The 23,990-nt window shown below is 53.3% G+C and overlaps 7 protein-coding genes across 7 annotated transcripts; 5 read left to right on the top strand and 2 right to left on the bottom strand.

The window, feature by feature from the left end:
* Positions 1-930: 930 nt before the first annotated feature.
* CTRU02_209889 (transcription initiation factor tfiid subunit 1) lies at positions 931-4,924 on the top strand (the record flags this gene model as incomplete). The annotated part of the gene is made up of 2 exons (XM_036720704.1): positions 931-4,622; positions 4,813-4,924. 2 exons carry the CDS (start codon positions 931-933, stop codon positions 4,922-4,924), a joined length of 3,804 nt encoding a protein of 1,267 aa, XP_036587544.1.
* A 5,334-nt stretch (positions 4,925-10,258) lies between these two features.
* CTRU02_209888 (MADS-box protein GGM13) lies at positions 10,259-12,370 on the top strand (the record flags this gene model as incomplete). The annotated part of the gene is made up of 3 exons (XM_036720703.1): positions 10,259-10,314; positions 10,382-10,538; positions 10,595-12,370. The coding sequence occupies 3 exons, from the start codon at positions 10,259-10,261 to the stop codon at positions 12,368-12,370; spliced, it is 1,989 nt and encodes a 662-aa protein (XP_036587543.1).
* An 841-nt stretch (positions 12,371-13,211) lies between these two features.
* On the top strand, positions 13,212-14,108 carry CTRU02_209887 (uncharacterized protein; the record flags this gene model as incomplete). Its single annotated transcript, XM_036720702.1, has 2 exons — positions 13,212-13,946; positions 14,016-14,108. 2 exons carry the CDS (start codon positions 13,212-13,214, stop codon positions 14,106-14,108), a joined length of 828 nt encoding a protein of 275 aa, XP_036587542.1.
* Positions 14,109-16,139: 2,031 nt separating this feature from the next.
* CTRU02_209886 (ubiquitin-protein ligase Sel1) lies at positions 16,140-16,756 on the top strand (the record flags this gene model as incomplete). Its single annotated transcript, XM_036720701.1, has 2 exons — positions 16,140-16,250; positions 16,319-16,756. 2 exons carry the CDS (start codon positions 16,140-16,142, stop codon positions 16,754-16,756), a joined length of 549 nt encoding a protein of 182 aa, XP_036587541.1.
* Positions 16,757-17,135: 379 nt separating this feature from the next.
* CTRU02_209885 (uncharacterized protein) lies at positions 17,136-17,951 on the bottom strand (the record flags this gene model as incomplete). Its single annotated transcript, XM_036720700.1, has 2 exons — positions 17,136-17,729; positions 17,769-17,951. The coding sequence occupies 2 exons, from the start codon at positions 17,949-17,951 to the stop codon at positions 17,136-17,138; spliced, it is 777 nt and encodes a 258-aa protein (XP_036587540.1).
* Positions 17,952-18,501: 550 nt separating this feature from the next.
* On the top strand, positions 18,502-22,026 carry CTRU02_209884 (alanyl-trna synthetase; the record flags this gene model as incomplete). The annotated part of the gene is made up of 3 exons (XM_036720699.1): positions 18,502-19,039; positions 19,185-21,796; positions 21,850-22,026. The coding sequence occupies 3 exons, from the start codon at positions 18,502-18,504 to the stop codon at positions 22,024-22,026; spliced, it is 3,327 nt and encodes a 1,108-aa protein (XP_036587539.1).
* A 269-nt stretch (positions 22,027-22,295) lies between these two features.
* On the bottom strand, positions 22,296-23,882 carry CTRU02_209883 (uncharacterized protein; the record flags this gene model as incomplete). Its single annotated transcript, XM_070205353.1, has 2 exons — positions 22,296-22,505; positions 22,563-23,882. The coding sequence occupies 2 exons, from the start codon at positions 23,880-23,882 to the stop codon at positions 22,296-22,298; spliced, it is 1,530 nt and encodes a 509-aa protein (XP_070061001.1).
* Positions 23,883-23,990: the final 108 nt, after the last annotated feature.

The raw sequence follows: 23,990 nt of genomic DNA, 5'->3' as shown, positions 1-23,990 counted from the left end.
TCCAATTCGTCCCCGGATACACAAGCTTCAATGCATGATAACATTCCGTTTCACTCCAGGAACGTTCTTTACGGGCGTCTCGTGTAAGAGAACAGATCGACAACGAATTTCCGTCGTTTAATACAATACCAGGTGTCATATGCAGGCGCATTGGAGCTTCACTGTGCAGGCTCCTTTGACCAGGAACAAATATCGACCACGCTTTCCATATTCTTCAAGCGTGGGGTCCTTCCTTATGGATGGTAAGTTTACCCGTTTTTGTGTTGTCTAGAGCAGGCACTTTCGTAGAGCTCCGCCCGTAGTTACTTCTATCTTAAGGCACCTCACTGACTGCCGCCTCTAAGCTGCCTTGAGCCTCACCTCGCCTGTACAGCTACTTATTGCTTTACACTTCACCTGCCACCAACACCACAAGTGTACCAAATATTCTTACTCGCGCCGCGCCCGCAATATCAGCCAAGAACATAAATTTCTTCTTTCTCTGCGCATTCAATAACAAAATCGCCACTATCAACGCTTGCAGGCAAACAAAGCCTTTCAGAGATCCAGTACTATCGCCGAATTCATGGTTGATTTTAGGTATGACACAAGCTGCTCCGGTCATACCTGGGGTAGAAACGGCAAGCACGGACCAAGAGCAATGGCTGTTTGTCTCTAAGCAGTTTGATTGGCTGATATGTAAATCCTCAGGCACCCATGCAGAAATCGCTCCTGAGTCACCCAAATTTCTGCGGCTCAACGTGAACTTTCCCTCCTGCTTCCCCAGAGCCGACCGACGCGTCGCCCCATCGACTCGACGAGCTTTCCACGAACGAACGCTGCCTCCGACGCATCAGCAACCACATCGCGAGGCATGGTATAAGACCAGAACCCGTCGGCGCACAATATCGGAGGTGCCAGAGGGGTGATATTCGTGCAACTATCGACAACATGAGCGCCGACACTCCCAAATCTCCTCCGTCCGTGGACGAGGCCGCTCTCAAGGCCCAGAAGACACAGGAGGCCCAAGACGACGAACAAATCGAGCGAACTCTTAGCCAACTTCAAAACGGTGGTGATTTGGGCTTTAGTCTCGATGACCAACCTTTTGACCAGACGGACAAGGCAGACGATGCCCAGGATTTCGAGGACATTAGTGACGATGACCTTCCCGAAGAAGAAGAAGGCAATGCCGCCACTTCCCTATCTGTCCCTGGCCTCACTGATGACGGAGGGACGAGTAATGATACCGACGATCTTTTTGGCGATGGGCCTTCATCCCCCATCGAAGTACCCGGCCCGCCATCACCAGCTCCTCATGTTCACGATCTCGACAACGCCGATGCGTCGCAATACCGAGACATCAACTTCGATCCCGAACCTGGTTATGAGGCGGCAAACCAGGACCCTGACATTCCGGCCCCTGCAGAAACAGTGGAGGATTTGGTCAAGCAGGCGTGGCCAACATGGCAAAAGGGCGTTATCCTGAAATGGAACGAGCTTCTCCCCCCCAAGAAAGCGCGATGGATTGAGAAGAAGCCGGCTAAGAAGCCAAAGACATTGATTTTCTCCAAGTTGACTCTCGATCTTGCCGCCGATCAAGAGAAACTCTTCCGTATTCCTGGACCCGCCGCTGCGACCCGAAAGCAGACGCGTATAGACGATGCCGCCAAAGGATTGGTGACTTGCGCCATGCAAGAGTCATCAGATGAGGCCGAAGCCGAAGAGTTCAACCTCGAGCAAGAATCTGATTCGGAGGCCGTAGCGGGATTCACTTTACAAGATATCGAAATGGTTTGCGATGATTGGTCTGTTCGTATTGAACAGGCAGAGCAAGATTTTAAAAACCAACAGGCCGCAGAAGCAGCGGCAGAAGCGGCGGCAGCAGCATCGCTAAAGCGCGCTCATGATGACGCTTTTGATTTTGACTGGGAGGCTGAATTCATGGATGATGAAGAGACCAAACCGCCTCCACCAAAGAAAACGCGCCCTCCCCCGCCGAAGGGATTACCGGAGATACCCCGCTTCACCGCACCCTCGTTCGATTCTTTCGAGGACGTGACCAAGCGTTCCTCCAAGCGGGTTATTCTCGATTTGAATGACCCATACCTTATTTTGGAGGAGGCTGATAACCAGCGCGGCCCTAAGCGCCAGCGCGTCGAACAAAAACTTACACGAATGGCCAATGGCCACTTGAGGCCCGACCTCTCGCAGCGCTTTAATATGTCCAACGACGACGCATATGAAGCATTGAAAGAGAACCACCAGCACAAAGTCAGAGCGACTCTGGGCAATCTTGCGGTGGAGCACAGTATGCCTGCTCTCAAGCTGGCATGGCCGTTTTACAAGGTCAAGTTGGATATCCGCAAGGATGGCTTCCATCGTCCCTACTTCAAGTTTGGCAAGCATGAGCGCCAGATGATCAGGTTCAGCAAGCTTGGCTTCCATAAGCGGAAGCAGATGAAGGGCAAGGCTCATGAGGTCTTCCGGACGACCAAGGACCTCGGAATCACAGACAACTCTACAGCCGTGTTGTTCGAGTACTGCGAGCGAACACCTCCAGTTCTCTCTAATTTCGGTATGGGAAACCGCGTCATTAACTATTATCGCAAAAAGAAGGTGGACGACGAGGAAGCCCCGCCGAAGATGGAAATTGGCGAATCCCATGTTCTGCTACCCGAGGACAGGTCTCCATTCGCAATTTTCGGCGAGGTAGAAGTTGGACAAACAATGCCCACTCTCCATAACCAGATGTACCGAGCACCCATCTTCAAGCATAAGCCACGCTCTACCGATTTTCTCTGTGTCCGAAGCTCAACGGGCGTGGATGGATCCAACTGGTATCTTCATAAGATTGACCATCTTTACGTCGTCGGCCAAACTTTCCCATCCGTCGAGGTTCCAGGACCTCATAGCAGAAAGGTCACCAACGCTTCCAAGAACAGAATCAAAATGATATCATACCGCATGATGCGACGGAATGAGCACAGCCTTGTTAACCTGTCTGAGGTCACTAAACATATTGCCGACTCGACAGACGCCCAAAACAGGCAGAAGCTCAAGGAATTCTTGGTCTACGCCAAGGTTGAAAAGGGTCTTTGGGGACTTCGGCCTGGAGAGACCCTTATGGACGAGAATTCTATTCGTGCCATGATCAAGCCTGAAGATGTTTGTCTGATCGATGGTATGCAGCTGGGCATGCAGATGCTAGAGGACGCTGGTTTCGACCCCAACAACGTTAACTTGGAAGACGATAATGACGAACCTGCCGAGGAAGACGATGACGATCGCACTGGCAAAGGCGGCAAGAAAGCTGCCGAGAAGAACGAAGAAAAGCTGGCGGACAAGATGGCGCCATGGAAGACTAGCAAGGCCTTCATTGATGCATGTGCCGGCAAGGCTATGCTCAAACTCCACGGGCATGGTGATCCAACCGGACATGGCCTCGGTTTCAGCTTTATTAGGACCTCCATGAAGGGCGGCTACCTTGAGACTGTTCAGAAGGGCGGATCCCACACTACAGCAGCTGATGCAATGGCCGCACATCCCGATGCTATGCGCAAGGCGAACAATGGACATGCGTATAATGTAAAAGAGCAAGAGGCCATGTATAGGAAAGGCATCCGTGAGATTTGGGAAAAGCAACAGGCCAGTCTTGAGGACGGATCAGAGAAGGACGATGACCTTGTGGTTCCACCGCCAGCAGACGAGGACGATCGATTATACCCGCAGAGAGCGCAGACCCCAGCACATGTTGACGAGGGTATGAGTCAAATTACCGGACTAACAACGTCTACAAGTCGAAATCAGCGAAAGCGACTCAAGATCACCCGTGAAGTTATTAATGAAGCAGGAGCTGTCGAGCAGAAAGTTGTCATTCTTGAAGACCCTGTCGTGATAGATCGTTATATCAAGAGAAAGAAGGAGTTGGAGTTGGAGGATTTCAAGTACGAACTCCCACCGCGCTATCCCCCTCCTGATCCCCTTTCAGGTCTATCATTCAACATCCATGCGCTTCCTACTCACATAATCTCGTGCATAGTATCTACGAAGGACGCCCCACTGGAGTCGCTGACGACGACCACCGCCGCCTGGTTGAGTAAGGAGTATCCTTCAGTAGATGCGGAGCACTTGATTGACGTCCTAGCAGAATTAATAAAGAACTTGAGCGACTCAACAGAAACAAGCAGCGACGAATCGGACGAGAGCAGCAGAAAGGACTGCACCGAGCCAAAAGCGGGCTTGATGCAGGCTCCCCCGAGGCAGATCGGGCTGCCACTGGTACCACTCGCAAGTGTGCCAATTGTGGACAGGTCGGCCACATTAAAACCAACAAAAAGTATTGCTCCCTTTGTTCTCAGTCTTCCCCCTCGTCCAACCTCAGATCTCCGGAGCTTGTTCAGACTTGGAGCGCATTTCAAACTTAAGCAAAATCTGCTGCGCAAGCGTCAGATCAGGCGAGCTCCGCAAAAGCCCGTTGCTTTAAAGCAAAAACTTGGACCTCATGGACAAGAAACAAGAAGCGCCAGGGTCAAAAGCCTCGAAGACCCAAACCCCGAGGTGTCCAAGGGACAGCCCAAGGCAATTCTGAAACCGAAGGCCAAAAAGTACAAGTACAACAAGTACAGTCATAAACCATACTGGCAGAATGCTAGGCCAAGAATCATCTGATTTCACAGAAAATCCTCGGCGATTGTCTTCTACAGATCATTACCTTATTTCCTTCCGTCTCATTTGGCTTTTTTTTCTTCTCTCTTTTTCGTTGCGTTTCGCTTTTCCGCTTTTAACCCGATCTCATCCTAAAATAGTTGGCTGACAAATATGATCTCTAAGGCTTTGTCCTATGCTCAACGGCACTATGAAGACCGATAACGGCATCGCAGAACATGGCGGCTTCGGAATGTATAACGCTCCAGCTGCAAATGCTGGTTCGCCCGGGCAATAATAGATAACAAGGGCGGTTCGGATGAAAGAGAGTAACAGCTGTCATAGGTAGGACAGACCAAACGTCGCATCCTCACATACTGAAATATGGTTGAGACGATGACACTGGAGCCGGAGGGCCGGTAACTGTTTCCGGCGCTCACCAATAATCTGCGTCTCTTGCAGCCAGCCGCTTAACTACCGATGAACGTTCCAGAAGGGGGAAGAACCCCACACTCAGCCATCCCCGGTTGCTAACAATAGGGACACGCCAAGGATGCTTCGCATGGGGATCAGGCACGACGAGTAACCTGACGTTGCCGTTGAAAACCACACAGAATTTGGTGAGCGTCTGGGCTGGGAAACTCCAGACATGAGATTGGACTGGGATATCCAAAATTGGAATCGTACAATTAGGACGGTGGTATGTGAGATATGGAAATTGGGAACCGGTCTTTTGGTGGTGGTGGGCTTCGGGAGGGGGTTTTTTTTTGGTCATTCTTACTGGGCAGCACGACACGGGCAAATCTCCCAACGGCATGGAAATCAGGGTCGGGGGAGGGTTTGGCAAGCGATTAAGCAAATCAGAGCATGTAATGATGCATCGGCATGGCGTCTGGTGTTGTTAAGTTTAGCCCTTAGCCGCTACTCAAGCAGCTAATCACACCAAAAATCATTCACGTAACAAAAAGTCCCAGCAAGCTAGCCTATTTCTTTTCCCTTGTGTGAGAGAGAGGGAAGACCACGTTAGCTCACCGAAGCCAGATATCCTTGACCATGCATGCCATGCAACAGTTGCTTGGGAACATGTATTTGGTGTGTGTGGACGGCTCGACGGGAGATACATGAGGCTAACATGGGCTGGTATAGGTCAACAGGGCACATTTGATGGATGACTGGCTGTTAGGCTGGCTGACGGGGGGAACAAATGTGACACAGCGACATGGGTCCGATGAGAGACGGCCGGGTAGATAGATGGATAGATGGTGGGGGTTTTTCCTGAATGCTGACTTTGCACCACATTGAGTGCCTGGTAGATTGGCGAATCGTGCAAGAAAAGCTCGAACAGCATATACTAGTAGCTGGAAGGAGGGGCGGCAAGGAAGATGTGACAATGACAAGAACGAACCAGAACAACAAAGGAAGACTTCGCCATTCCAAGTTTTGCGCAGCCAAGTTATGATGGTTATGATATGAGGATGACGATCATTGATGATGCCGATGCTGATGAGGCCGTGTAAGCTAGCGTTGTCTTGGAGCTTGAGTGGACAGCGAAAAAGGGACAGAGTGGGAGACAGAGTAAGAGCGGATGGAACGCTGATGGAGGCACGGGGGAGAGGAGCGGTTCGAGCGGAGTCAGACGGGATCGGGCTTGATGCATGTAGGTCTAAGTGCGTGTGGTTGGCGGTGATACAAGGCAAAGGACCAAGCAGCTCAAGAAAAGGTGATGAATGCGAAGAATAAGGTATGTCGAGCGAGGATGTGAAAATGAGTGGGCTTACCCACATAACGCGGCACCGAAGAGACAGGCTGATTGGCCGGTGGCTGAAGCAACTACCACACACTGTGGAAGTCGCGTGGCTGCGGAGCTTTCACGCTAATGCTAAAAATAGGATATTTTTAGAAACTCCCTTGACTGGGGGGGTCACAACCTCAACACCGAGGTGTAGGTGAGCATGGGGGGAAAGAGGATGGGGGTGAAGATGAGGTGGAGGAATATTGTGCAGGTTTTCTGCGATGGCCACCAATCGGCTTGCGATTTGCGCCAGGAACGTTCATGTCTTGGCCTCTCGAAACATGCATGTCGACCTCACTCCGTCACAAAGAGACACGAGAAGGAGGCTCTCTGGTGGCGGGAGCTTGTTTGCGGCACAATTACCAGTAGTAAATGGCGTTGGTGCCGCGTCCAGACAAATCTCGATGGGGATAAGCAGAGCCGAGAAAGCGTGGCACGGCGGACATTAACCCCCCTTTTGATGAAGCACTGGACTCTGGATGCTGTTTTTGCCCTTTGCCTACCAGGGCTCTCAGCATTTAGCGTCATGCCATTGATGGCGCCCGGCGCTTAACTTTATGATATGGTTATTTCAAAATATGGCATGGCGTAAGTGACGACTTGATACTACAACGCCGGACCCCTCCTCGGATAGATTATCAGGAAGTGATGGGAGTCGCCCCGGGTTAGCTGAACCAGGGGTAAAGTCTGCTAGCAGATCCTGGAAAGTAGACGAAAGAAGGTTGCATGTGAGAATGAGCGCATCCATCAGCGGTGTCTGGCCGATTCTTGGGTCGTCTTTTTCGTTCTCTAGTCTTACAATACCGGTCACAGGCTTGTCTGGACGAGGGGACGAGTCCCGCGGGATAGAAATGTTTCCTCGGAGACTTGGACGAAGATTGGTGGTTACTAGACGATCTGTCTTTCTAATTTTCGTTTTGTTTTTAACTTCTTGGTCCGTGGTGTCTCGAAGTTTTGGAGAAATCCAAAGAGATGGGCGGAGACGCCCAAGCGAGGTGGAGAAGATGACCTTTCCCGAGACAGTTGACGAGCGGCTCAGGCCTTGAATGTCAGCATATGTTCAGGGTTGACGAGGTAATAATGGACGCGGGGTATCGCCGTGAGTGGGGTAGTGTATCTAAATCTAGATGATGGGCGACTGGGTTCGTCAAACAGGCGCGGGATACAGACGAGGGTTGATGTGAAGCGAGATCTACAGGTCAGAACCATGGGAGCGAAGCGGACGGACGTTGTCAAAGGCCCGGCTGATTTGGGGAGTCAAACGCAGGTCGGCAGAAAAGCCGCAGCCCTGTCCAGGTTGGCTGCTCTTTTGGATGCGCCATGCCTGCGCGCGGGCGGGCACTTTTGGCCGCACCGAGGTGGAGGAGGGCCCCCTCGGGCGGGATAAGGGGCCGTCCGGGGGGATGTAAGGCAAACAACCTACGGGCAGACAAGGTGATGATGGGACGGGGAAGTGGGCTGTTTGGCGATGACCTCGCCTTACCTCTCGGCTAAGGGAAGAGAGGAGAAAACAAAGGGCAAAGAGGGACGAAGGACGAGGGTCTGTCGCGCTGTCTACTTCATCTGCTTTCAGCTGGTGCCAAGGAATGAGGTACCGAACTCAAATTTGTCCCACGAAAAGACGATTGCCGGGTAAAGTCGAGAAGGATTGAGTTGGCTTCCACATAACAGAGAATGGATGGCAGCTGCTTCCCGTGGCCTTGTACCTGCACGGGTGGCCAGTGCCCTTACTATGTTGTGTCGTGTGTTGCCGTGAAAAGAGTGCTGTGTTGTAAGTTAATAGGTGGATTGGTGACAGTGCCTGGCTGTAAGGCTTCGTTCCTGCGCCGGCCCCGAAGGAAAGGCTCGATAAGCGGTCCGGGCACATTGTTTGCTGCTGAATGGCAGCCCCATCCCTCCACCCCCTTTCGGCCATTAAGGCGCTATTCGTGTTCTCTACTCATTCTGTCTCTTTTTTTTTTCTCAATTTTTTTTTCTGGGTGGAGGAGGAGGAGGAGGAGGAGGGTTGGCTTTGGGGGCTGCAAGAGAGTGTCTCGTCACTAATGACGGGACATTGGCTGGCCGGTAGTAGGCGATGGTAAAGTTCAGCAAGAGAGGGTCCGGCATAGACTCCGGTGTCTCGTCGCGGTTATTGAGTCGAGTTTTGTTGTGGGGCAGTCAAGATTGGGGTCGAAGTCCAGCCCGCACGTCAATGCTCTCTCTGTTATCCTCTTCTAAGTGGCTACCGTCAGGAGTATACTAGGTAGTAGCAATAGACAGTTTGGCTGGAGCATCGCGTGTCTTTCGAGTATCCGCAATTTATTGCAAGGCCGCACCGGTCGTGGCGCACGTACCTCTCACGTCGGGTAGACGTCAGATGTCTCGTCGACACCTGCCACAAGTATCATTTCTGCAATGTCTCACTAGCGGCAACGCCGTCGAGATTTCACCTGGTACCTTTCTTGACTGAGGCTAGTACATGCGGATCCACTAGACCCTGATACAGTGCGCAGGATCTTGGTGGAGATTGCGTCGTCACACGGTAGAGTCCCCGCATTTTGTCGCGTCCATAGACAGTGCGAATGGTCAGCCCCAGCTCCCCATCTCATTCCCTGCGTCCTCAGGTTGTCGTTTCACGAACGTCCGCAACGGCCACCAGGACCCCCAGTCATAGAACGCGCCTACCAAGAGCCCCTCGCGACCTTGCCCTTCAAGAGTTTTAGGAGAGGGGAGAAGAAAAAAAAAGGCTTACCACTGACCCCTACACATGGCACGCTACTATCGTGGAGGGCTGCTCTGGTGGTACTTGGTATCTTACTGGTGGAGCTGGAGCTGGAGGGGGTAAAAGCATGGTGCTGCTGCAGGGCCTGGAGACAAGAAAGAGGGCCGTTGGCCCGCCCAGCCTCGACGGTATCCGTACCGCGACACACAAGGTATTGGTATTGGGAGTGTACCACACCCCCCCGCCCATTCTTTTTTTTTTTTTTTCTTTCCAACATCCTTTCCCAGTTCGCTCGTCCATCCCCTGCCCTTTCCCCATTCCTAAAAGTCATCAAGCTGCTGCTGTTTCCGCTCCTCTCACTGGCTGCCACCATTCGCTGCAACTTCCCTCATTGCTTGCTGGGCCGCTACTACTACTCCTTACCACTCTTCCTTACTGTACTGGACCAATACCGTACCTACCTAACTACTACTGCTGCCGCTCCCACCACCCATTACTTTTTTTTTTCTTCCCCCTTCCCCTTCCCTCCTTCCTGTCTGTCTTCCCGCACCCAGAAAGGTGAACACGATCGCGTCTATTATTAGAACCATCCACGCCAGATTCAGCCCCATCGACCTGCACCACAACGCCTGTCCATCCCAGACTGTCGCATCTGCACTTGTAATGGGATCAATGTACGTTCTTGATGCGTCCTCGTTGCGCTTCCCTGCTCCCAACCCTTTGCCTGCACCGCTTCACATAATCCTCGACCCCTGGGATGCGCTGCCTTGCCCATGCCAGTTTGACTGACGGATCACCAGTTGGGAACTACAACCTACGAGACAGGCCATTTAGATAAAAGCGATCAGCCCTCCCAGCCGACTTTTGGTTTCCGCCCGCTTCGTTGATCAGCCAAGCTTGTCGCTCCTCAAAATTCTCAGCTCAACTCCACGAGCTTCAACTTGTCTCGTGATCCGGTCACCGTCCCTTCTCTCATAGGAACGGTCCACGCACCGACTGGGACCTTACCGCCGCCGCGCCATCGCCAGTCGGTTCGAAGTCGCCCGTCTCGACATCGACCTTGGCACGGGTAACCACCACACTTTCTCCTCTACATACCATCTACAGCCGCCGATAGCCTGTAGAGCATCTAGGTCACGATGGGGCGTAGAAAGATCGAAATCAAAGCCATCAAGGATGACAGGAATCGCTCTGTGTAAGCTTGCCACCCCGCCTGAGCCCATTGTGTTAAGCATTTTGCTGACTTGTCGCGTCGCGTACAGCACCTTTCTTAAGCGAAAGGGCGGTCTGTTCAAGAAGGCGCATGAGCTTTCCGTCCTGTGCTCCGTCGATGTGGCCGTCTTCATTTTCGGCAGCAACAAGAAGCTGTACGAGTATTCCTCCACAGACATGCGAGAGATGATTACCAGATACACATACGTAAGCCTGCCCTGAGACTCGACGGCCGTAACGCCTGAACACTAACACTCGCGCAGCACGGTGGCCCGAACGAACACAAGGGGCCCTCTGATTTCAACGGTGGCAACGACGAAGACGAGGACGAAGAGGGCGACGGCACGCCCCCTCACGGAGAGTCTATGGAGCCTCACATGATGCCGCCTCAGTTCCAAGGGCAAGCACCATTCCCTCATATACGGCATCACACCCCGTCAGCATCGCCACCTATTCCGAACGGCATGCCCTTCCCCCAACACCCTGGGCACCCGGTACAACGCGGGCACACGCCCCAGCCGCAGATGGGATCGCGACCTGCTTCCAGACAAGATATTCGCCGTATGGGCCCCAACATGGGCCCTCAGCCCGTCGGTCCTCCTGGACCTCAACAAGGTCCCATTAATGGTTATGCCTACATGCCCAACCCGGTTATCTACAACCCTCACAACCAGCCCAACATGCCGCCTAACATGCCTCACGGATTACCCCAACAGGGTCCTCAGTACCCTCAATATCCGCCTAATCCTCATCCGCCGCACATGCAACAATACATGGAGGACCAGCGTCGCTCTTCTTTGCCGCCTAACTACCCGCAACAACAAGGCCCTCAGGGACCCGGACCACAAGTTTCCCGGATCTCACCTTCTCCGCCTCAGCCTCCTACTCAGCAACTGCCTCCTCAGCCACCACAGATTTCGCCTCCTCCACCCCAGCCTCAGCAATTAGAGCCTCAGCAGCAGCCGCAACCATCACCCCAACCCCAGCATCAGCCTCAGCCTCAGCCTCAGCCTCAGTCAGAACAGCAGCAACCGCCGCCGCCGCCGCCGCCGCAACCGCAGGAAAACACGATGCCGGCGCCGCTGGAACCAAGATCTGAGCACCATGATAGACCTCAGCCGCCTCTTCTGAACACTGACAGCGCGATCAAGAAGCTGCCGCAGCGCAAACAGCACAGCATCTTTACTCCAATCGATGAGAACCGTTCCATTCTCTCTCAGCATTTGGCCTCATTTGCCTCTGATCAGAACATCGCAAAGGCCGAAGCAAACCGTCCTCCGCTACCTGAACAGGCCAACATTAAGATTGAGGGGAACCGCTCTCAGTCCGTAGACGTTGGTGCCGTTTCCAGAACCAATGGCTCTACCTCGTCCCCACCCCTGCCTCAGCGCGCCAGCACTCAGTCGTCAAGCAAGACTCGCAACATTTCTATATCGTCCATCCCAGAGACGACATTTACTCCACCGTCTCGAACCAATAGCATGAAGATTGGAGGTGGTGCGCGGCCCCGTTTGAGGGTCGAGATTCCTGACGAACCTTCGGATGGCGGTAGCGCAACTGCCGAGTCAAACTCTCCTCGCAACTCGACAGATGCCACATCCCAGACAACTCGGCGCCACGCATCCGATTCGCATTCTTCCGGCATGGTGCTGCCACCACCATCCCCGTCAGCCCAAACGCTTCTGTCAGCTGGTGCTACGGGCCCCCCGAACCCCTTCGCCCGTCCTCCGCCGCAGCAGAATAATAACATGAATATCGACACACCGGTTTCTGCTCTTCCGTCGCGATTTCTCAATAACGAATTCCTTCCAAGCCCGAGCAGCTTTTATCCCGAGTGGTACTCGCGCGGAAGCAACGATAGCAACACGCTACCCAGTCCGCTGAACTTTGCCACGCCTGTCGTCGGCTCAGGCCCCAGTTTTCTGAGGGATGACAATGCCACGAGCACCAAGCGCAAGAGTCCCGAGATTAGCATCAGCGGACCCCATGAGGGCCCTGAGGCTGGTAATGAGCCTAAGAGGGTCAGGGTCGACTCCTGAGCTCTTTATTTTATTTCACATTCACCTCGCCGTAGTTTTGTACCATCTTACCCGCACACTGGCTCCCTTCAGACCAATTATGGAGTGTATTCGGTTCTATGATACCTCTTTATTTTCATTCTCCGGCATTAGCGTCACGTAAGGTTTTTAGTCCAGGTTCTCCTTCAAATCTTTGAGTTGGCGGACTATCAAAGTGCATTGGAAAAGGCGCAAAAGGGGATATGGACAAGTATTGTTTTATTTTTGATTTTAATGTTGGTTTAACTGGGAGGACGACTTATTATCTTCGAAACGGCTCATAGGATTTTGATGTGTACATGGGACATGTGTGAGATGATCTAAGCAAGGAGATCTAGCCTGTTGGAAGAGTTTGAGAATCCAGGGGCATCTGGTCCTTCTCTGTAGAATAAGTAAGCAGTGGCTGACGAGTTCGAATGAAATTACTGATCTACTTTTGTACTACTCATGACATGAGACATGACTTGCAGGTGAGCCATAGTCTTGGCAGTGACGATTTTGAGACGGCATGTTGTAACAGATGCACGTGGCCCTATAATGAATAGTAATGAGAACTGAATTGTGATTTTGAATGTCTTCAAATATATTCTCGAAATGAGAGAGATGGGAGTTTAAACAACATTGGTTACAAAAGGTGCATGTCACTGTGTTTTGCGTCTCTCCACAGGTATGAGCGTGCGTTGTCTCCAACAACACCTTCCATGGATGCGATTAGGCTTTGTTCCACAATTTCCTCTACAATCCACCAACTTGGGTGAATGTAACAGGGGGCAAAACGAGGCCGAGTGAAGGAGACGGGGGAAAAAAAGCAGTTAGAATTTTTATGATGTATACACCTGCAGCAAAGAAGCGACGACTCGATACCGCGAACGAGATCCTCCGGAAACCTTTTAAGTCGCCCGCTGTGGTAGTGCGGGACGGGGGGCACAATGCGGAAGCTAAGGACGGCACGGCATCAACGCCTCCGACAGAGACAAAGTCGACCCAGCGCGGCGGTAGCGGTGTAGGGACTCCGGCACGGCGGAACGAGAATCAGCCTTCTTCAGCCAAGCAATTCAGCACGCCCACCCGTCGTCCGTTCAGTCTGTCGCGACCCCGGCAGGGCGCCTCGCCCTCGCCTTTGAGAACGACGCCTTTGGCGAGGAAGTCGATTACCGATGCCGTGCACAACACCACCACCAAGCCGATTGGGATGAAGAGTGCTAGGGCGGTGGAGGGTCGCGAAGAGATTATCAGACAGGCCGAGCGGATCTGTGGGAGAGCCGGCGCCGAGACGGATGAGGAGCTGGTTGCGCTGATTGAGAAGTGGAGGGGGGCGAGCAGGCAGGCCGCTCAGGAGGTGTTTGAGGCCTCTAGGGAGAGAGTGCAGAGCATGGGTGGGATGAAGGCGTGGAGGAAGACGAGGCGGGAAGATCAGAGGAGCTTCCTGGAGCGGATGATGGAGGGGGAGCCTGCGCGGGATCACGATGAGGCTGCCGACTGCGAGAATTCACCACCAGATGAAATCGGAGCCGAAAGCGACGGAGATGAGGATGGGGAAGAGAATGAAGACGACGAGGTGAGGCTTGCGAAGACGCCGTGGATGGGGACGCACATGCACATAGACACGTTGGCTAACATGGCGTAGGAGTTTACTCTGGGCACGATGTTGAAGAGCATGAACATCGACTTTGATATCATTGGCTACGACGAGGATACCGGATGGTGGAGGGATGGGTGAGGTGAGTTGGAGGTTTGTCTCTAAGCAGTTACTACACCACTTGACGGTGTCTTCCGTGGTGCTCCCGCGCTCGGAGGGCGCTTCGGTTTTTAGTTTCAAGGCCCAAGAATCGTTCAAATTTGGCAGAAGGTTAATATAAAGATATCTGTTTCCACTCCATCTCACCAAGCTAAAGTATCGTGACCTCCTTTACATAGTACGGCGTCTGAAGTTCACCAGATACTCTGGAGTAGGTGGGGTCACTATTCAAGCATAACGCGCAGTCTCTAATGGGAACATATGGCATATTGTTTGCGCAGCCCTACGCCGGAGGCGGAACCGACATGATAGAGGGGAGATTTTTTTTTTTAAAAAAAAAAGGAAAGAACCGATGCAACTCTATTTCTGTACCTGTGCCTGTGTCCCTCCATTTCAACAAGCTCTTCGGGCTATTTTTCCCTCGATTGCTGGGGAAGAAATGGCTGGACGAAGAGGGTCGTTTCTACAAGGGTGTACCCGATACGCTACTTCCTTACCTCGATCAAGCTTCGTCTAACACTTGTCCAAGCCTTATCTTGTGCAGGCACTAGCAGTAACTTGCAGCAGCAGTCAGAGGGAAGGAAGTAGGGATCTCGGGTTTTTCGTGAGAGCGGCGCCACACCCAAGTTTCCTTTCGTTCTCGCCTTGAATAGCTGCGAAGGTGAAGCATCCATGCACAGCTGATAAACGGGGTCGTGACCGTGGCTGACGCAGCCGTTGATCCGATTTTACGTTGCATCTTACTACGAATCAATAAGAATGTGCTGTGCAATTTGTATGTTGTATGGTTCATTAACACTCCCCCATTATGCTTACCCAATTGAGCGTATTACTCAGTGCCCATCATACTGTAGGAAGATCCAAACCTAGAGCAAACAAAAGGTTTCCGCTTCGTTGTCGTTCCGAGAGTGAATGCTACGGTGTGTAACTGCTGTAACTGCTTCTGCAAACCCCCCCGCATGCAAACCAATGGCACTTCATCTGTTGTTACATGCTGCGAAAGCTGGCGAAGATATCAGGAATCCCACAACTTAAGACAGAGGCCAAGCGCTTTACTTGTCTGTGTGGCCCGTCAAAAGTGCTTTGGAAAGAGGTGGTTGCCCACGGGCGCCGAGAGCTAGTGACTGTGGCCCTCGGCCACCGAGCGTATCGTGTTTGCCCTGTTGTTGCGCCGCTGGCTGGACCAAATGCGTTGTCTTGTGGTCTCTGTGGTCCTCTAAGCCTCGTCGGACCCGAGGGAGATGAAACGGTCCTGGTGCATCAGCGCTGCCGCAGATCAGCACGTACCGCCATCCATCATCACACGTCCCGCTCCCCGACAAGCTTCTGCTGGTGATTAGTTGCGCCCACCTGCACCCCGGTCAGGACCAATCAGCACTCGCCCTGCAAAGGTAATCCCGACCCAGAAACACCAATCCAACCACCCCTTTCTCCACATGCGAGAAAGCAAGAAAGCGAGAGAGAAGCAGAGAGAAAAGAGAGTTAACCATGCGATGGAGCTATGTTGGCCGACCTGGAGCGGGCGCGCACCCCCCTCCCATGCTTGCGACCAGTGAGGTAACGGGGCTGTTTTGCATGGTGGCTGGTTCTAACCCGCTTTCTCGTCTTCTTTAAGGTCCCTTGCGGCCCTTGACTTTCGAGTTTGGCTTTGGTTTTATTGATTCAAATAAATCGTCTCCCGCATCAACTTAAGTCTTGGCAAACGCCTTAACGTTTCTCCTTACACGCTACAGAGTACCTTGCTCATATACGTACGATAAGGGCAAGAATACATCTCCGATACATTGACTGGCTCATCGAGTGTTATACACTGGGGCGTGGTTGATCTGCGGTTCATTCCACTTGCTTAGCATCTGCAACCCGATAAACCGATACGACGAGTGAGCGGATTTGTCCTCTTTTGTTTCGAGTAGCTTTTGGGACTGGAAGGGACTGGAAAGGAGGCAACAAGGGCGGCGACGATCGCTTCTTTTTTATTTTTCTTTTAACCCCAAAAACACACATACACACAGCATGAGTGCATACGCGATGCTCGACGCCCGGCAGACTGTCGTCAACGCGAACGAGCTGCCTCCCGGTTGGGTCATTCAGAATGGTCGTGCTATTCCATGGTGGTATAGTCGGGTATGTTTAATAGCCTTGTCACTTATCACCACCATCAAAAGAACAACTCCGACTAACACATCTCGCAGACAGGAGTCATCGTCAAGTGGTCCGTCTTTCTAGGCTTCACGACCCTCTTCGCCGCTTTCCTTATCATTGGTTACATCCACGGCAAGAGGAGGCTGAAGAAGGGTCTCCTGCCCCTGGGTTACCACCGCTGGCTCTTCAGCAGGGCCCAGCTCGCCCGTGTCGACAGCCGTTACGCCTGGCCGCAAGCGACGTACAACAACTACCGCCCGGACTACTACAACCAGCAGCAGGGCGGCTACTACGGAATGCAGGGCATGCCGCCGCCGACATACGACCCCAACGCCGCAAGACCGCCCATGTATGCACCCCCCGATGGAGGATCCAAGGTCGACCCCTCGCAGGAGTACGGCGTCACCCCGCCTGCCGGCCCCCCTCCGCCGCCGGCTGCTGTCGCGGCCAATCATACCGGCCAGACGTACCCTTACAGAGCGCAGTGATGTGTCGCGTGTTGCTTTAGGTAGCCATGCTTTGGAGGAGAATCGCCGAGGAGCATTTGCTGGTTCAAGATGGGACGCAGACGGCAAGATTCATGATGAAAAGACCATGTATTTTTCTTACGCACTAAGAGGCTGGACGTCTCGTGCATTGCCGAGGCTGGATGTCTCGATGAAACGACTAAACCTGTTGTAAATTGTACAGAGCACTACCTATGACAAGAATATCAAAAAAATGATACCATCAAGAAGAAAAAGAAAAAAAAACGCCTCGCTGACCCGGCCTCATGTGCCAACAAAGCCCAAGAATCGTTCCCTTTGGCGGCCGTGGGTATCGTAATATGTATATACAGTGTGTCTATTTGCCCGACGGGCTCCCTACCTAATCCATGTCCATGGCGTCTGGGTCGCTTTCTGCAGGTGCCGGAACTGAAGAGAATGATTCAGCGGTCGTTGTCGGAGAAATGGTCTGCTGGGGGACGAAGGGCGGTGGCATCTGCACCGGCTCGCCCCTGCCCTCGCGTTCAAGACGCTGTTTCTCGCGCATACGGGCGCGGGCTTCAACAATGGCCTTGCGGACGCTGTCCTGCTCGCGAGGTACGGTCAAAGACGTGGGCTCGTTGTAAAGGACCACCTGCATGCCAGCAAGCTCGCCTTGGTCGTTGGCGAGAATGGAGGGAGGAATGCGGGAGGCTCGAAGATGCTTCTCAATATCTGGGAGGAAAACCAACTTGCCTTCGTCGGGTTCACTCTCGGACGAGGATAGTTCATCGTCGATATCGTAAATGTAGACCTTGTACTTGGAGTCGTCTAACTGCATAACTTCATCGGATGGGGGCCCAAGATTGCCGTGGCGACCACTGGAGGACGTGGTTGACGATGCGGCTGATGGAATTACCTGAGGCGATGGGGAGGATGCAGTGGCAGAGGGATTCTCCACGGGAACGTAGAGTTTCTGACCATTCTTCTCTGCATACTAGTTAGTAATAAAGTTCGGAACAGTGAATTTGTTGACATGAAAAATTACAGACTTACCCAAATTCAAAAGGCTGAGCCTCTTAGACAACCGCTCATTGTCTTGAGACTCGGCTTTCCTCTTGCGTCTCAGCTGCCTCGCCTGCTGGTGTTGGTGCTGATCCATCTCCAGCGCGTGGGTGTCGAGCGCATGGGAGGGAGATTGCGCCCCGTGCAACAGCATTGTTAGGCGGCCTTCCAGAAGCGACTTTCCGCTGGAACTTTTCTCTCAGCTCACCAACTTTTCTAACCCCGTTCAAACTCCTTTCCGCAACTGCCGACTCGGGGACGACGACAACGAACCAAAAGTCGACGAGAAATGTTCAATTAAACGAAAAAGCTCCGAGCGGCCACTAGTATCGCAGGAAGGAGAGACACACGACGATAAGTAGAAAGGTAACGTGGGACGACGCACGCCGCAATCGGGTGTGGAGGATACGCTGGCTGGCTCCTTGGAAGGGTAGACGGATGTGGGAAAGGGAGTACCCCGTCACGAAGCGCAGATACGACAGGCGAGACCAACCAACACCGGCGAAGGTTCCGTCTGATGCACTCAGTCCGGGGCTGGGTTCTGGAGAAGGCTTTTCCTGTTTTAAAGGTCGATTCGACTTTGTGGCGAGAAGCTGAAGGCTTGTTGATACGTTTGAGAATACTTGAAAGGTGGAAAAAGGAGGAGACAGTCGACGGTTGCGTTTGGTCACGAATATTCGGTCTTGTGTGGTATTTGAGGGGAAATGACCAAGACTGCAGTAATCGTGCTGGGGGCGCGTTTGCTGGCGCGGAGCTGTAGCTGTGGCGGGCGGACGGGGAGCTCTGGCGCTTTTGTACCGCATTCGACTCGTTCAGGTTCTTGTAGAAGTTTCTACAAAAGCGCCGAAGCAACCCCTCCGTCAGCCGCGCTGCACCCGCACCCGCTATCGCTGCTGCTGCCCCTCCTACCCCAAGTCCGAGGCAATGCACCCGCTGCAGCACTAACAAGCTCGTCCCGCCAAAAGAGTCACAACCGCTACGCCGGCGACCCTGACATTTCGCCCTCCTCCACCACTACTACTCCCACCACCGCCAAACTTTGGACTCGAACGCCGGTCAGACTCCAGACGAACACTCTGACGCCGCCGTCTGGACTAATCGCATCGAGTGTTTTCCCCTGGCAGAGGCGTTTTTACTCTTCGTCCACTTCGCCTTCTGCAACCATGGCTGAGCAGCAGTGGCCCGGCGCTGTTGTGCGCAAGACTTTCTTCGACTTCTTCGAGAAGAGGGGCCATACCATCGGTAAGATATCACCACTTTTCACCAACACCACCAACCCACAGCATCTTCCAGACATCTGCGCAGCCGATGCGATGATCTTTCTCATCCGCTTATCAATCTATCTTGTAAAGCTTCTATCCGCTGACTTCTCACTCTATCTTCGCAGTCCCTTCCTCCTCCGTCGTCCCTCACAATGACCCCACCTTGCTCTTCACCAATGCGGGCATGAACCAATTCAAGCCCATTTTCCTCGGAACGATCTCTAAGGCCGATCCTATGTATAACCTGAAGCGTGCCGCCGACTCCCAGAAATGCATTCGTGCCGGTGGCAAGCACAACGATCTCGACGATGTCGGCAAGGACAGCTACCACCACACCTTCTTCGAAATGTTGGGCAATTGGTCTTTCGGCGACTATTTCAAGAAGGAGGCTATCACTATGTCCTGGGAGCTTCTTACCAAGGTCTACGGTCTCGACCCTACACGTTTGTACGTGACCTACTTCGAGGGTAACCCCGACATGGGTCTCGAGCCTGATCTGGAGGCGAAGCAACTGTGGCAGTCCGTTGGCGTCCCTGACGACCACATTCTGCCCGGTAACATGAAGGACAACTTCTGGGAGATGGGTGACCAGGGTCCTTGCGGCCCTTGCAGTGAAGTTCACTACGACAAGATTGGCGGCCGGAATGCCGCCAGCCTGGTCAACATGGATGACCCCATGGTCGTGGAGATCTGGAACAACGTTTTCATCCAGTTTGACCGCCAGGCCGACAAGAGCTTGAAGTCCCTCCCCGCTAAGCACGTCGATACCGGTATGGGTTTCGAGCGTCTGGTCTCTGCTCTTCAGAACACCACCTCCAACTACGCCACCGATATTTTCACCCCCTTGTTCAAAAGGATAGAAGAGGTCACCGGTGCCAGACCGTACACCGACAAGTATGGTGCTGATGATGTTGATGGTATCGATACTGCTTACCGTGTCGTTGCCGATCACATTCGTCTCCTGACCTTCTCCATGTCTGACGGTGCTGTTCCCAACAACGACGGCCGTGGATACGTTGTCCGTAGAGTGCTCCGTCGTGGTGTTCGATACGCCCGAAAGTACTTTAATGCCGAGATCGGCTCTTTCTTCTCCAAGATCCTTCCCGCGCTTGTTGAGCAGATGGGCGAGCAGTTCCCTGAGATTGTCAAGAAGCAGCAGGACATCAAGGAGATCCTGGATGAGGAAGAAGATGCCTTTGCCCGTACTCTGGACCGTGGCGAGGCTCAGTTCGAGAAGTACGCCAAGGATGCTCTTAAGAAGGGTGAGAAGAAGCTTTCTGGTGCTGTCGTTTGGAGATTGTACGACACCTTCGGATTCCCTGTCGATCTGACCAAGCTCATGGCTGAGGAGCGTCAGCTTGAGATTGACGAGGAGGAGGTTAAGGAGGCCCAGGAGAAGGCTCGCGAGGCTAGCAAGGTTGTCAAGAATGCTGTTCAGACCTTTGCCAAGTTGAACGTTCACCAGATCGCCGAGCTCGAGAAGGAGCTCAACGTGGAGAGAACAAACGATGACGCCAAGTTTGTCAAGGGCGATGCCAAGGGCAAGGTGCAGGTCATCTACGACGGCAAGACCTTCGTCAAATCCACCAAGGACATCGCAGAGAAGACCCCCTTGGGTCTGTTGCTTGACAAGACCAACTTCTACGCCGAGTCTGGTGGTCAGGTCGCTGACACGGGACGCATTGTCATTGACGACGTTGCTGAATTCAAGGTTTTGGATGTTCAGAATTTCGGAGGATACATCGTTCACAACGGTTACCTCGAGTACGGCACACTGTCGTCTGGTGACGAGGTCATTGCCGAGTACGATGAGTTGAGGAGATCCCCCATCCGCAACAACCATACTGGCACCCACATCCTGAACCACTCCCTCCGTGAAGTGCTTGGTGACGACATCAACCAGAAGGGATCACTGGTTGATAACGAGAAGCTGCGTTTCGACTTCTCGCACAAGACCGGAGTGACCATCCCCGAGCTCAAGAAGATCGAGGACTTCTCCAACGGTTACATCAAGCAAAATGGCAAGATCTATGCCAAGGAGGTCGACCTTGACCTTGCCCGGGAAATCGAGGGTGTTCGTGCTGTTTTCGGCGAGACCTATCCCAACCCTGTCCGCGTTGTCTCCGTTGGTGTTGACATTGATACCATGCTGGCAAACCCTAAGAACACTGAGTGGCGCAAGTACAGCGTCGAATTCTGTGGCGGAACCCACGTCGAGTCGACCGGTCTTATCAAGGACCTCGTCATCGTCGAAGAGAGCGGTATCGCCAAGGGTATCCGCCGTATCATCGCCTACACTGGTGATGCTGCTCACCAGGTCCAGCGTGAGGCCAACGAGTTCTCCAAGCGTCTGGATGCTCTTGAGGCGTTGCCCTTCGGCCCCGAGAAGGAACAGGAGATCAAGACAACCCAGCACGCCCTGAACCAGCTGACTATCTCCACCCTTACTAAGGAGGATATCAAGAAGCGCTTCGAGAAGATTGTCAAGGCTGTCACTGACGAGCAGAAGAAGCGCCAGAAGGCCGAGGCTAAGACCGCTCTCGACACCGTTGTTGCTCATTTTGATAAGAACAAGGATGCCAAGTGGTATGTTGCCCAGCTACCTATCTCTGCCAATGCCAAAGCCATTGGTGAGGTTGTCAAGCACTTCCAGTCCAAGGACAAGGAGCGCTCCGTATACCTTTTCGGCGGCAGCAAGAACGAGGGCGCCGTCGCCCATGGTGTCTACGTTGGAACGGTAAGCTTCACCTGAACCATTCCCTCTTAAGCATATGCTAACATCAGGTTAAGCACCTCTCTTCCCAGGGAGTGACTGCTGAGCAATGGGCTGCCCAAGTCAGCGGGGTTGTTGGAGGCAAGTCCGGCGGAAAGGAGCCTGTCCGCCAAGGACAGGGCACCAACGCCGAGAACATCGACGAGGCCGTTGCCACGGCTGAGAAGTGGCTGAAGGAGAAGCTCAACATTTGAGCGCGATAAATTATTCTCCGCCACAGGTTGTAAAGGCAGCCATGGCGCACACTTCACTTTGTTCGGGAACTAGACGGATAAGTCAAAAGGGGTGAGGTTATGTGAATCCGTGGATGGTTACACTGGAGTAGTTTAAAAAGATATCAAAAGCTTATTCCTCTCACATGGATTCGAGACGTTGAGTTGGATATGATCTGACTGTCATCGCGGAGATGTTTCCACGGCCCAAGGGGGTATATATTTCTTTTGTTTGTTTAAATACATGATTGTTATACAGTGACCAGAACACTGGCGTTCTGGTAGTAGCTCAGCAGAGGGTTTTCTCCGCTGCGTGTCTGGGTATCTTCGAGGAAGGCCCAGCGCTTCATGAAGTCTCCATGCGATGTGAGTCTTGTAAGCTTGCCAGTGATGGCCTGGTACATGGCTTCCATGACGTGAAAGTCTGTAGGGAACATAATGTCAAAGTAGCCTTGGTGGACCTGCAAACCAGTTAGCCTACCCGAAGTTTGTACGTCGAGAAAGCAGAGATAACGTACCAAAGGCGTGGTGACAGGCACCGTCTTGCGCTCATAGCGCGTTTGGACAACAGGTGCATTCAAACCCTGAATGGCGTCCGGCAGAGAGTGAAAATCACTCGTCACCAGACGATGGGCGGGGAAATACTTCTCCAGCACGTCGAAAAACTGCATCAAGCGGGTCGGGATGTACTCCGGCTCCGAAAGGTTGGGCATCAAGGGCATGCGAGATCTCAGCATGCGGTTAGCCGGGTAAGGGGTGGGATAACGGCCGCCAGTAGCAGCATGGCGCACACGCAGGAACCGAGCGAGCACCGGGTCGAGTTCCGGGGAGTAGAACTCATAAAAGTCATTGTCGGCATCGATGAGGACGGAACCCTGCAGCGGCTCCTCAGTGGCCATGTCGTAACGCACGCAGTCGTGGGAGAAATTGTCAAACACCTCCATGGCGAGGAAGAAGCATGGTGACGGCACGCGCTCGGACCACGAGAAGATGGACTTATTGATGATCTCGACCTTCGATGCATGGCCGCGTGAGTCGGCGGTTGAAAGAAGGTGATGCTTCTGCAGCGAGGCGAGTGCTGGCGAGATCTCAATGATGCGGTATTGTGTTCGCGCGTAGACCTGCGGGTCAAGGTCGCGGATGTAGTCGAGAATGTTGAGCATCAACGTGCCGCGGCCAGCACCCATCTCGTAGATAATGAGATCGTGGTATGGGTACGTCGTCAGGCGGTAGTTGGAAACCAGGTATCGGGCGATGGCCTCGCCGTAGTATGGCCGAAAGAGCTCAGTGGGCGTGTGCCACAGGGGGCGGGCGTCGTTGATGCCCTCGCGTTCGTCGAGGTCATCCTCAAACTCAGTATACCGCCGGCCCAACTCGCGGTAGAATTGCGGCTCGTCCTTGAACGCAGGGAAGTCGAAGGGCCGTCCCGGGGAGAAGATGACCGCTTGTTTGGAGAAGTATCCGTAGGCCGGGTTGTAGAGGCTGTCCTCAATGAAGTCGCGAGTGAGCATCTTGACTTTGCGCGGGCGGGTAGCACGGGCGGCCAGGTCTGAGCTGGTCAGCGTCGGGTAAGCGCTGAACTCTTCGGAACGATCGCTCGGGAAAATCGAGCTGCGTTGCTGCCATTTGGACTCGTTTGTACGCTCGCCCTTTTCGTGTGTGGTTTTCACGGCATAGTGCCGTCGTTGTGGTGCGACAGCAAGGTGGGTGTGATGATGCGAATGAGGACGGAGGACTGGCAAAGAGGCGGTAGCTGCAGCAGTGCAATGCCTACGAGATTGGCAAGCCGGCCGGCGGAAGAGCTCACGGAAGAGGCGGGTGACGAGGGGAGAGTCCATCCCGAATGGCTTTCGGTGGTGAGATGGGCCAGCTCGCAGCCGTGGAAGGGTCAACAAATTGCCCAAAATCGCAAATCGTCGGCTCCTCATTTGACACAGAGGTTCGGG

The sequence above is a fragment of the Colletotrichum truncatum genome, assembly GCF_014235925.2.
Source record: "Colletotrichum truncatum strain CMES1059 chromosome Unknown Contig_0006, whole genome shotgun sequence".
Classification (NCBI taxonomy): Eukaryota; Fungi; Ascomycota; class Sordariomycetes; order Glomerellales; family Glomerellaceae; genus Colletotrichum; species Colletotrichum truncatum.
This window is presented reverse-complemented; position numbering and strand designations above follow the sequence as displayed.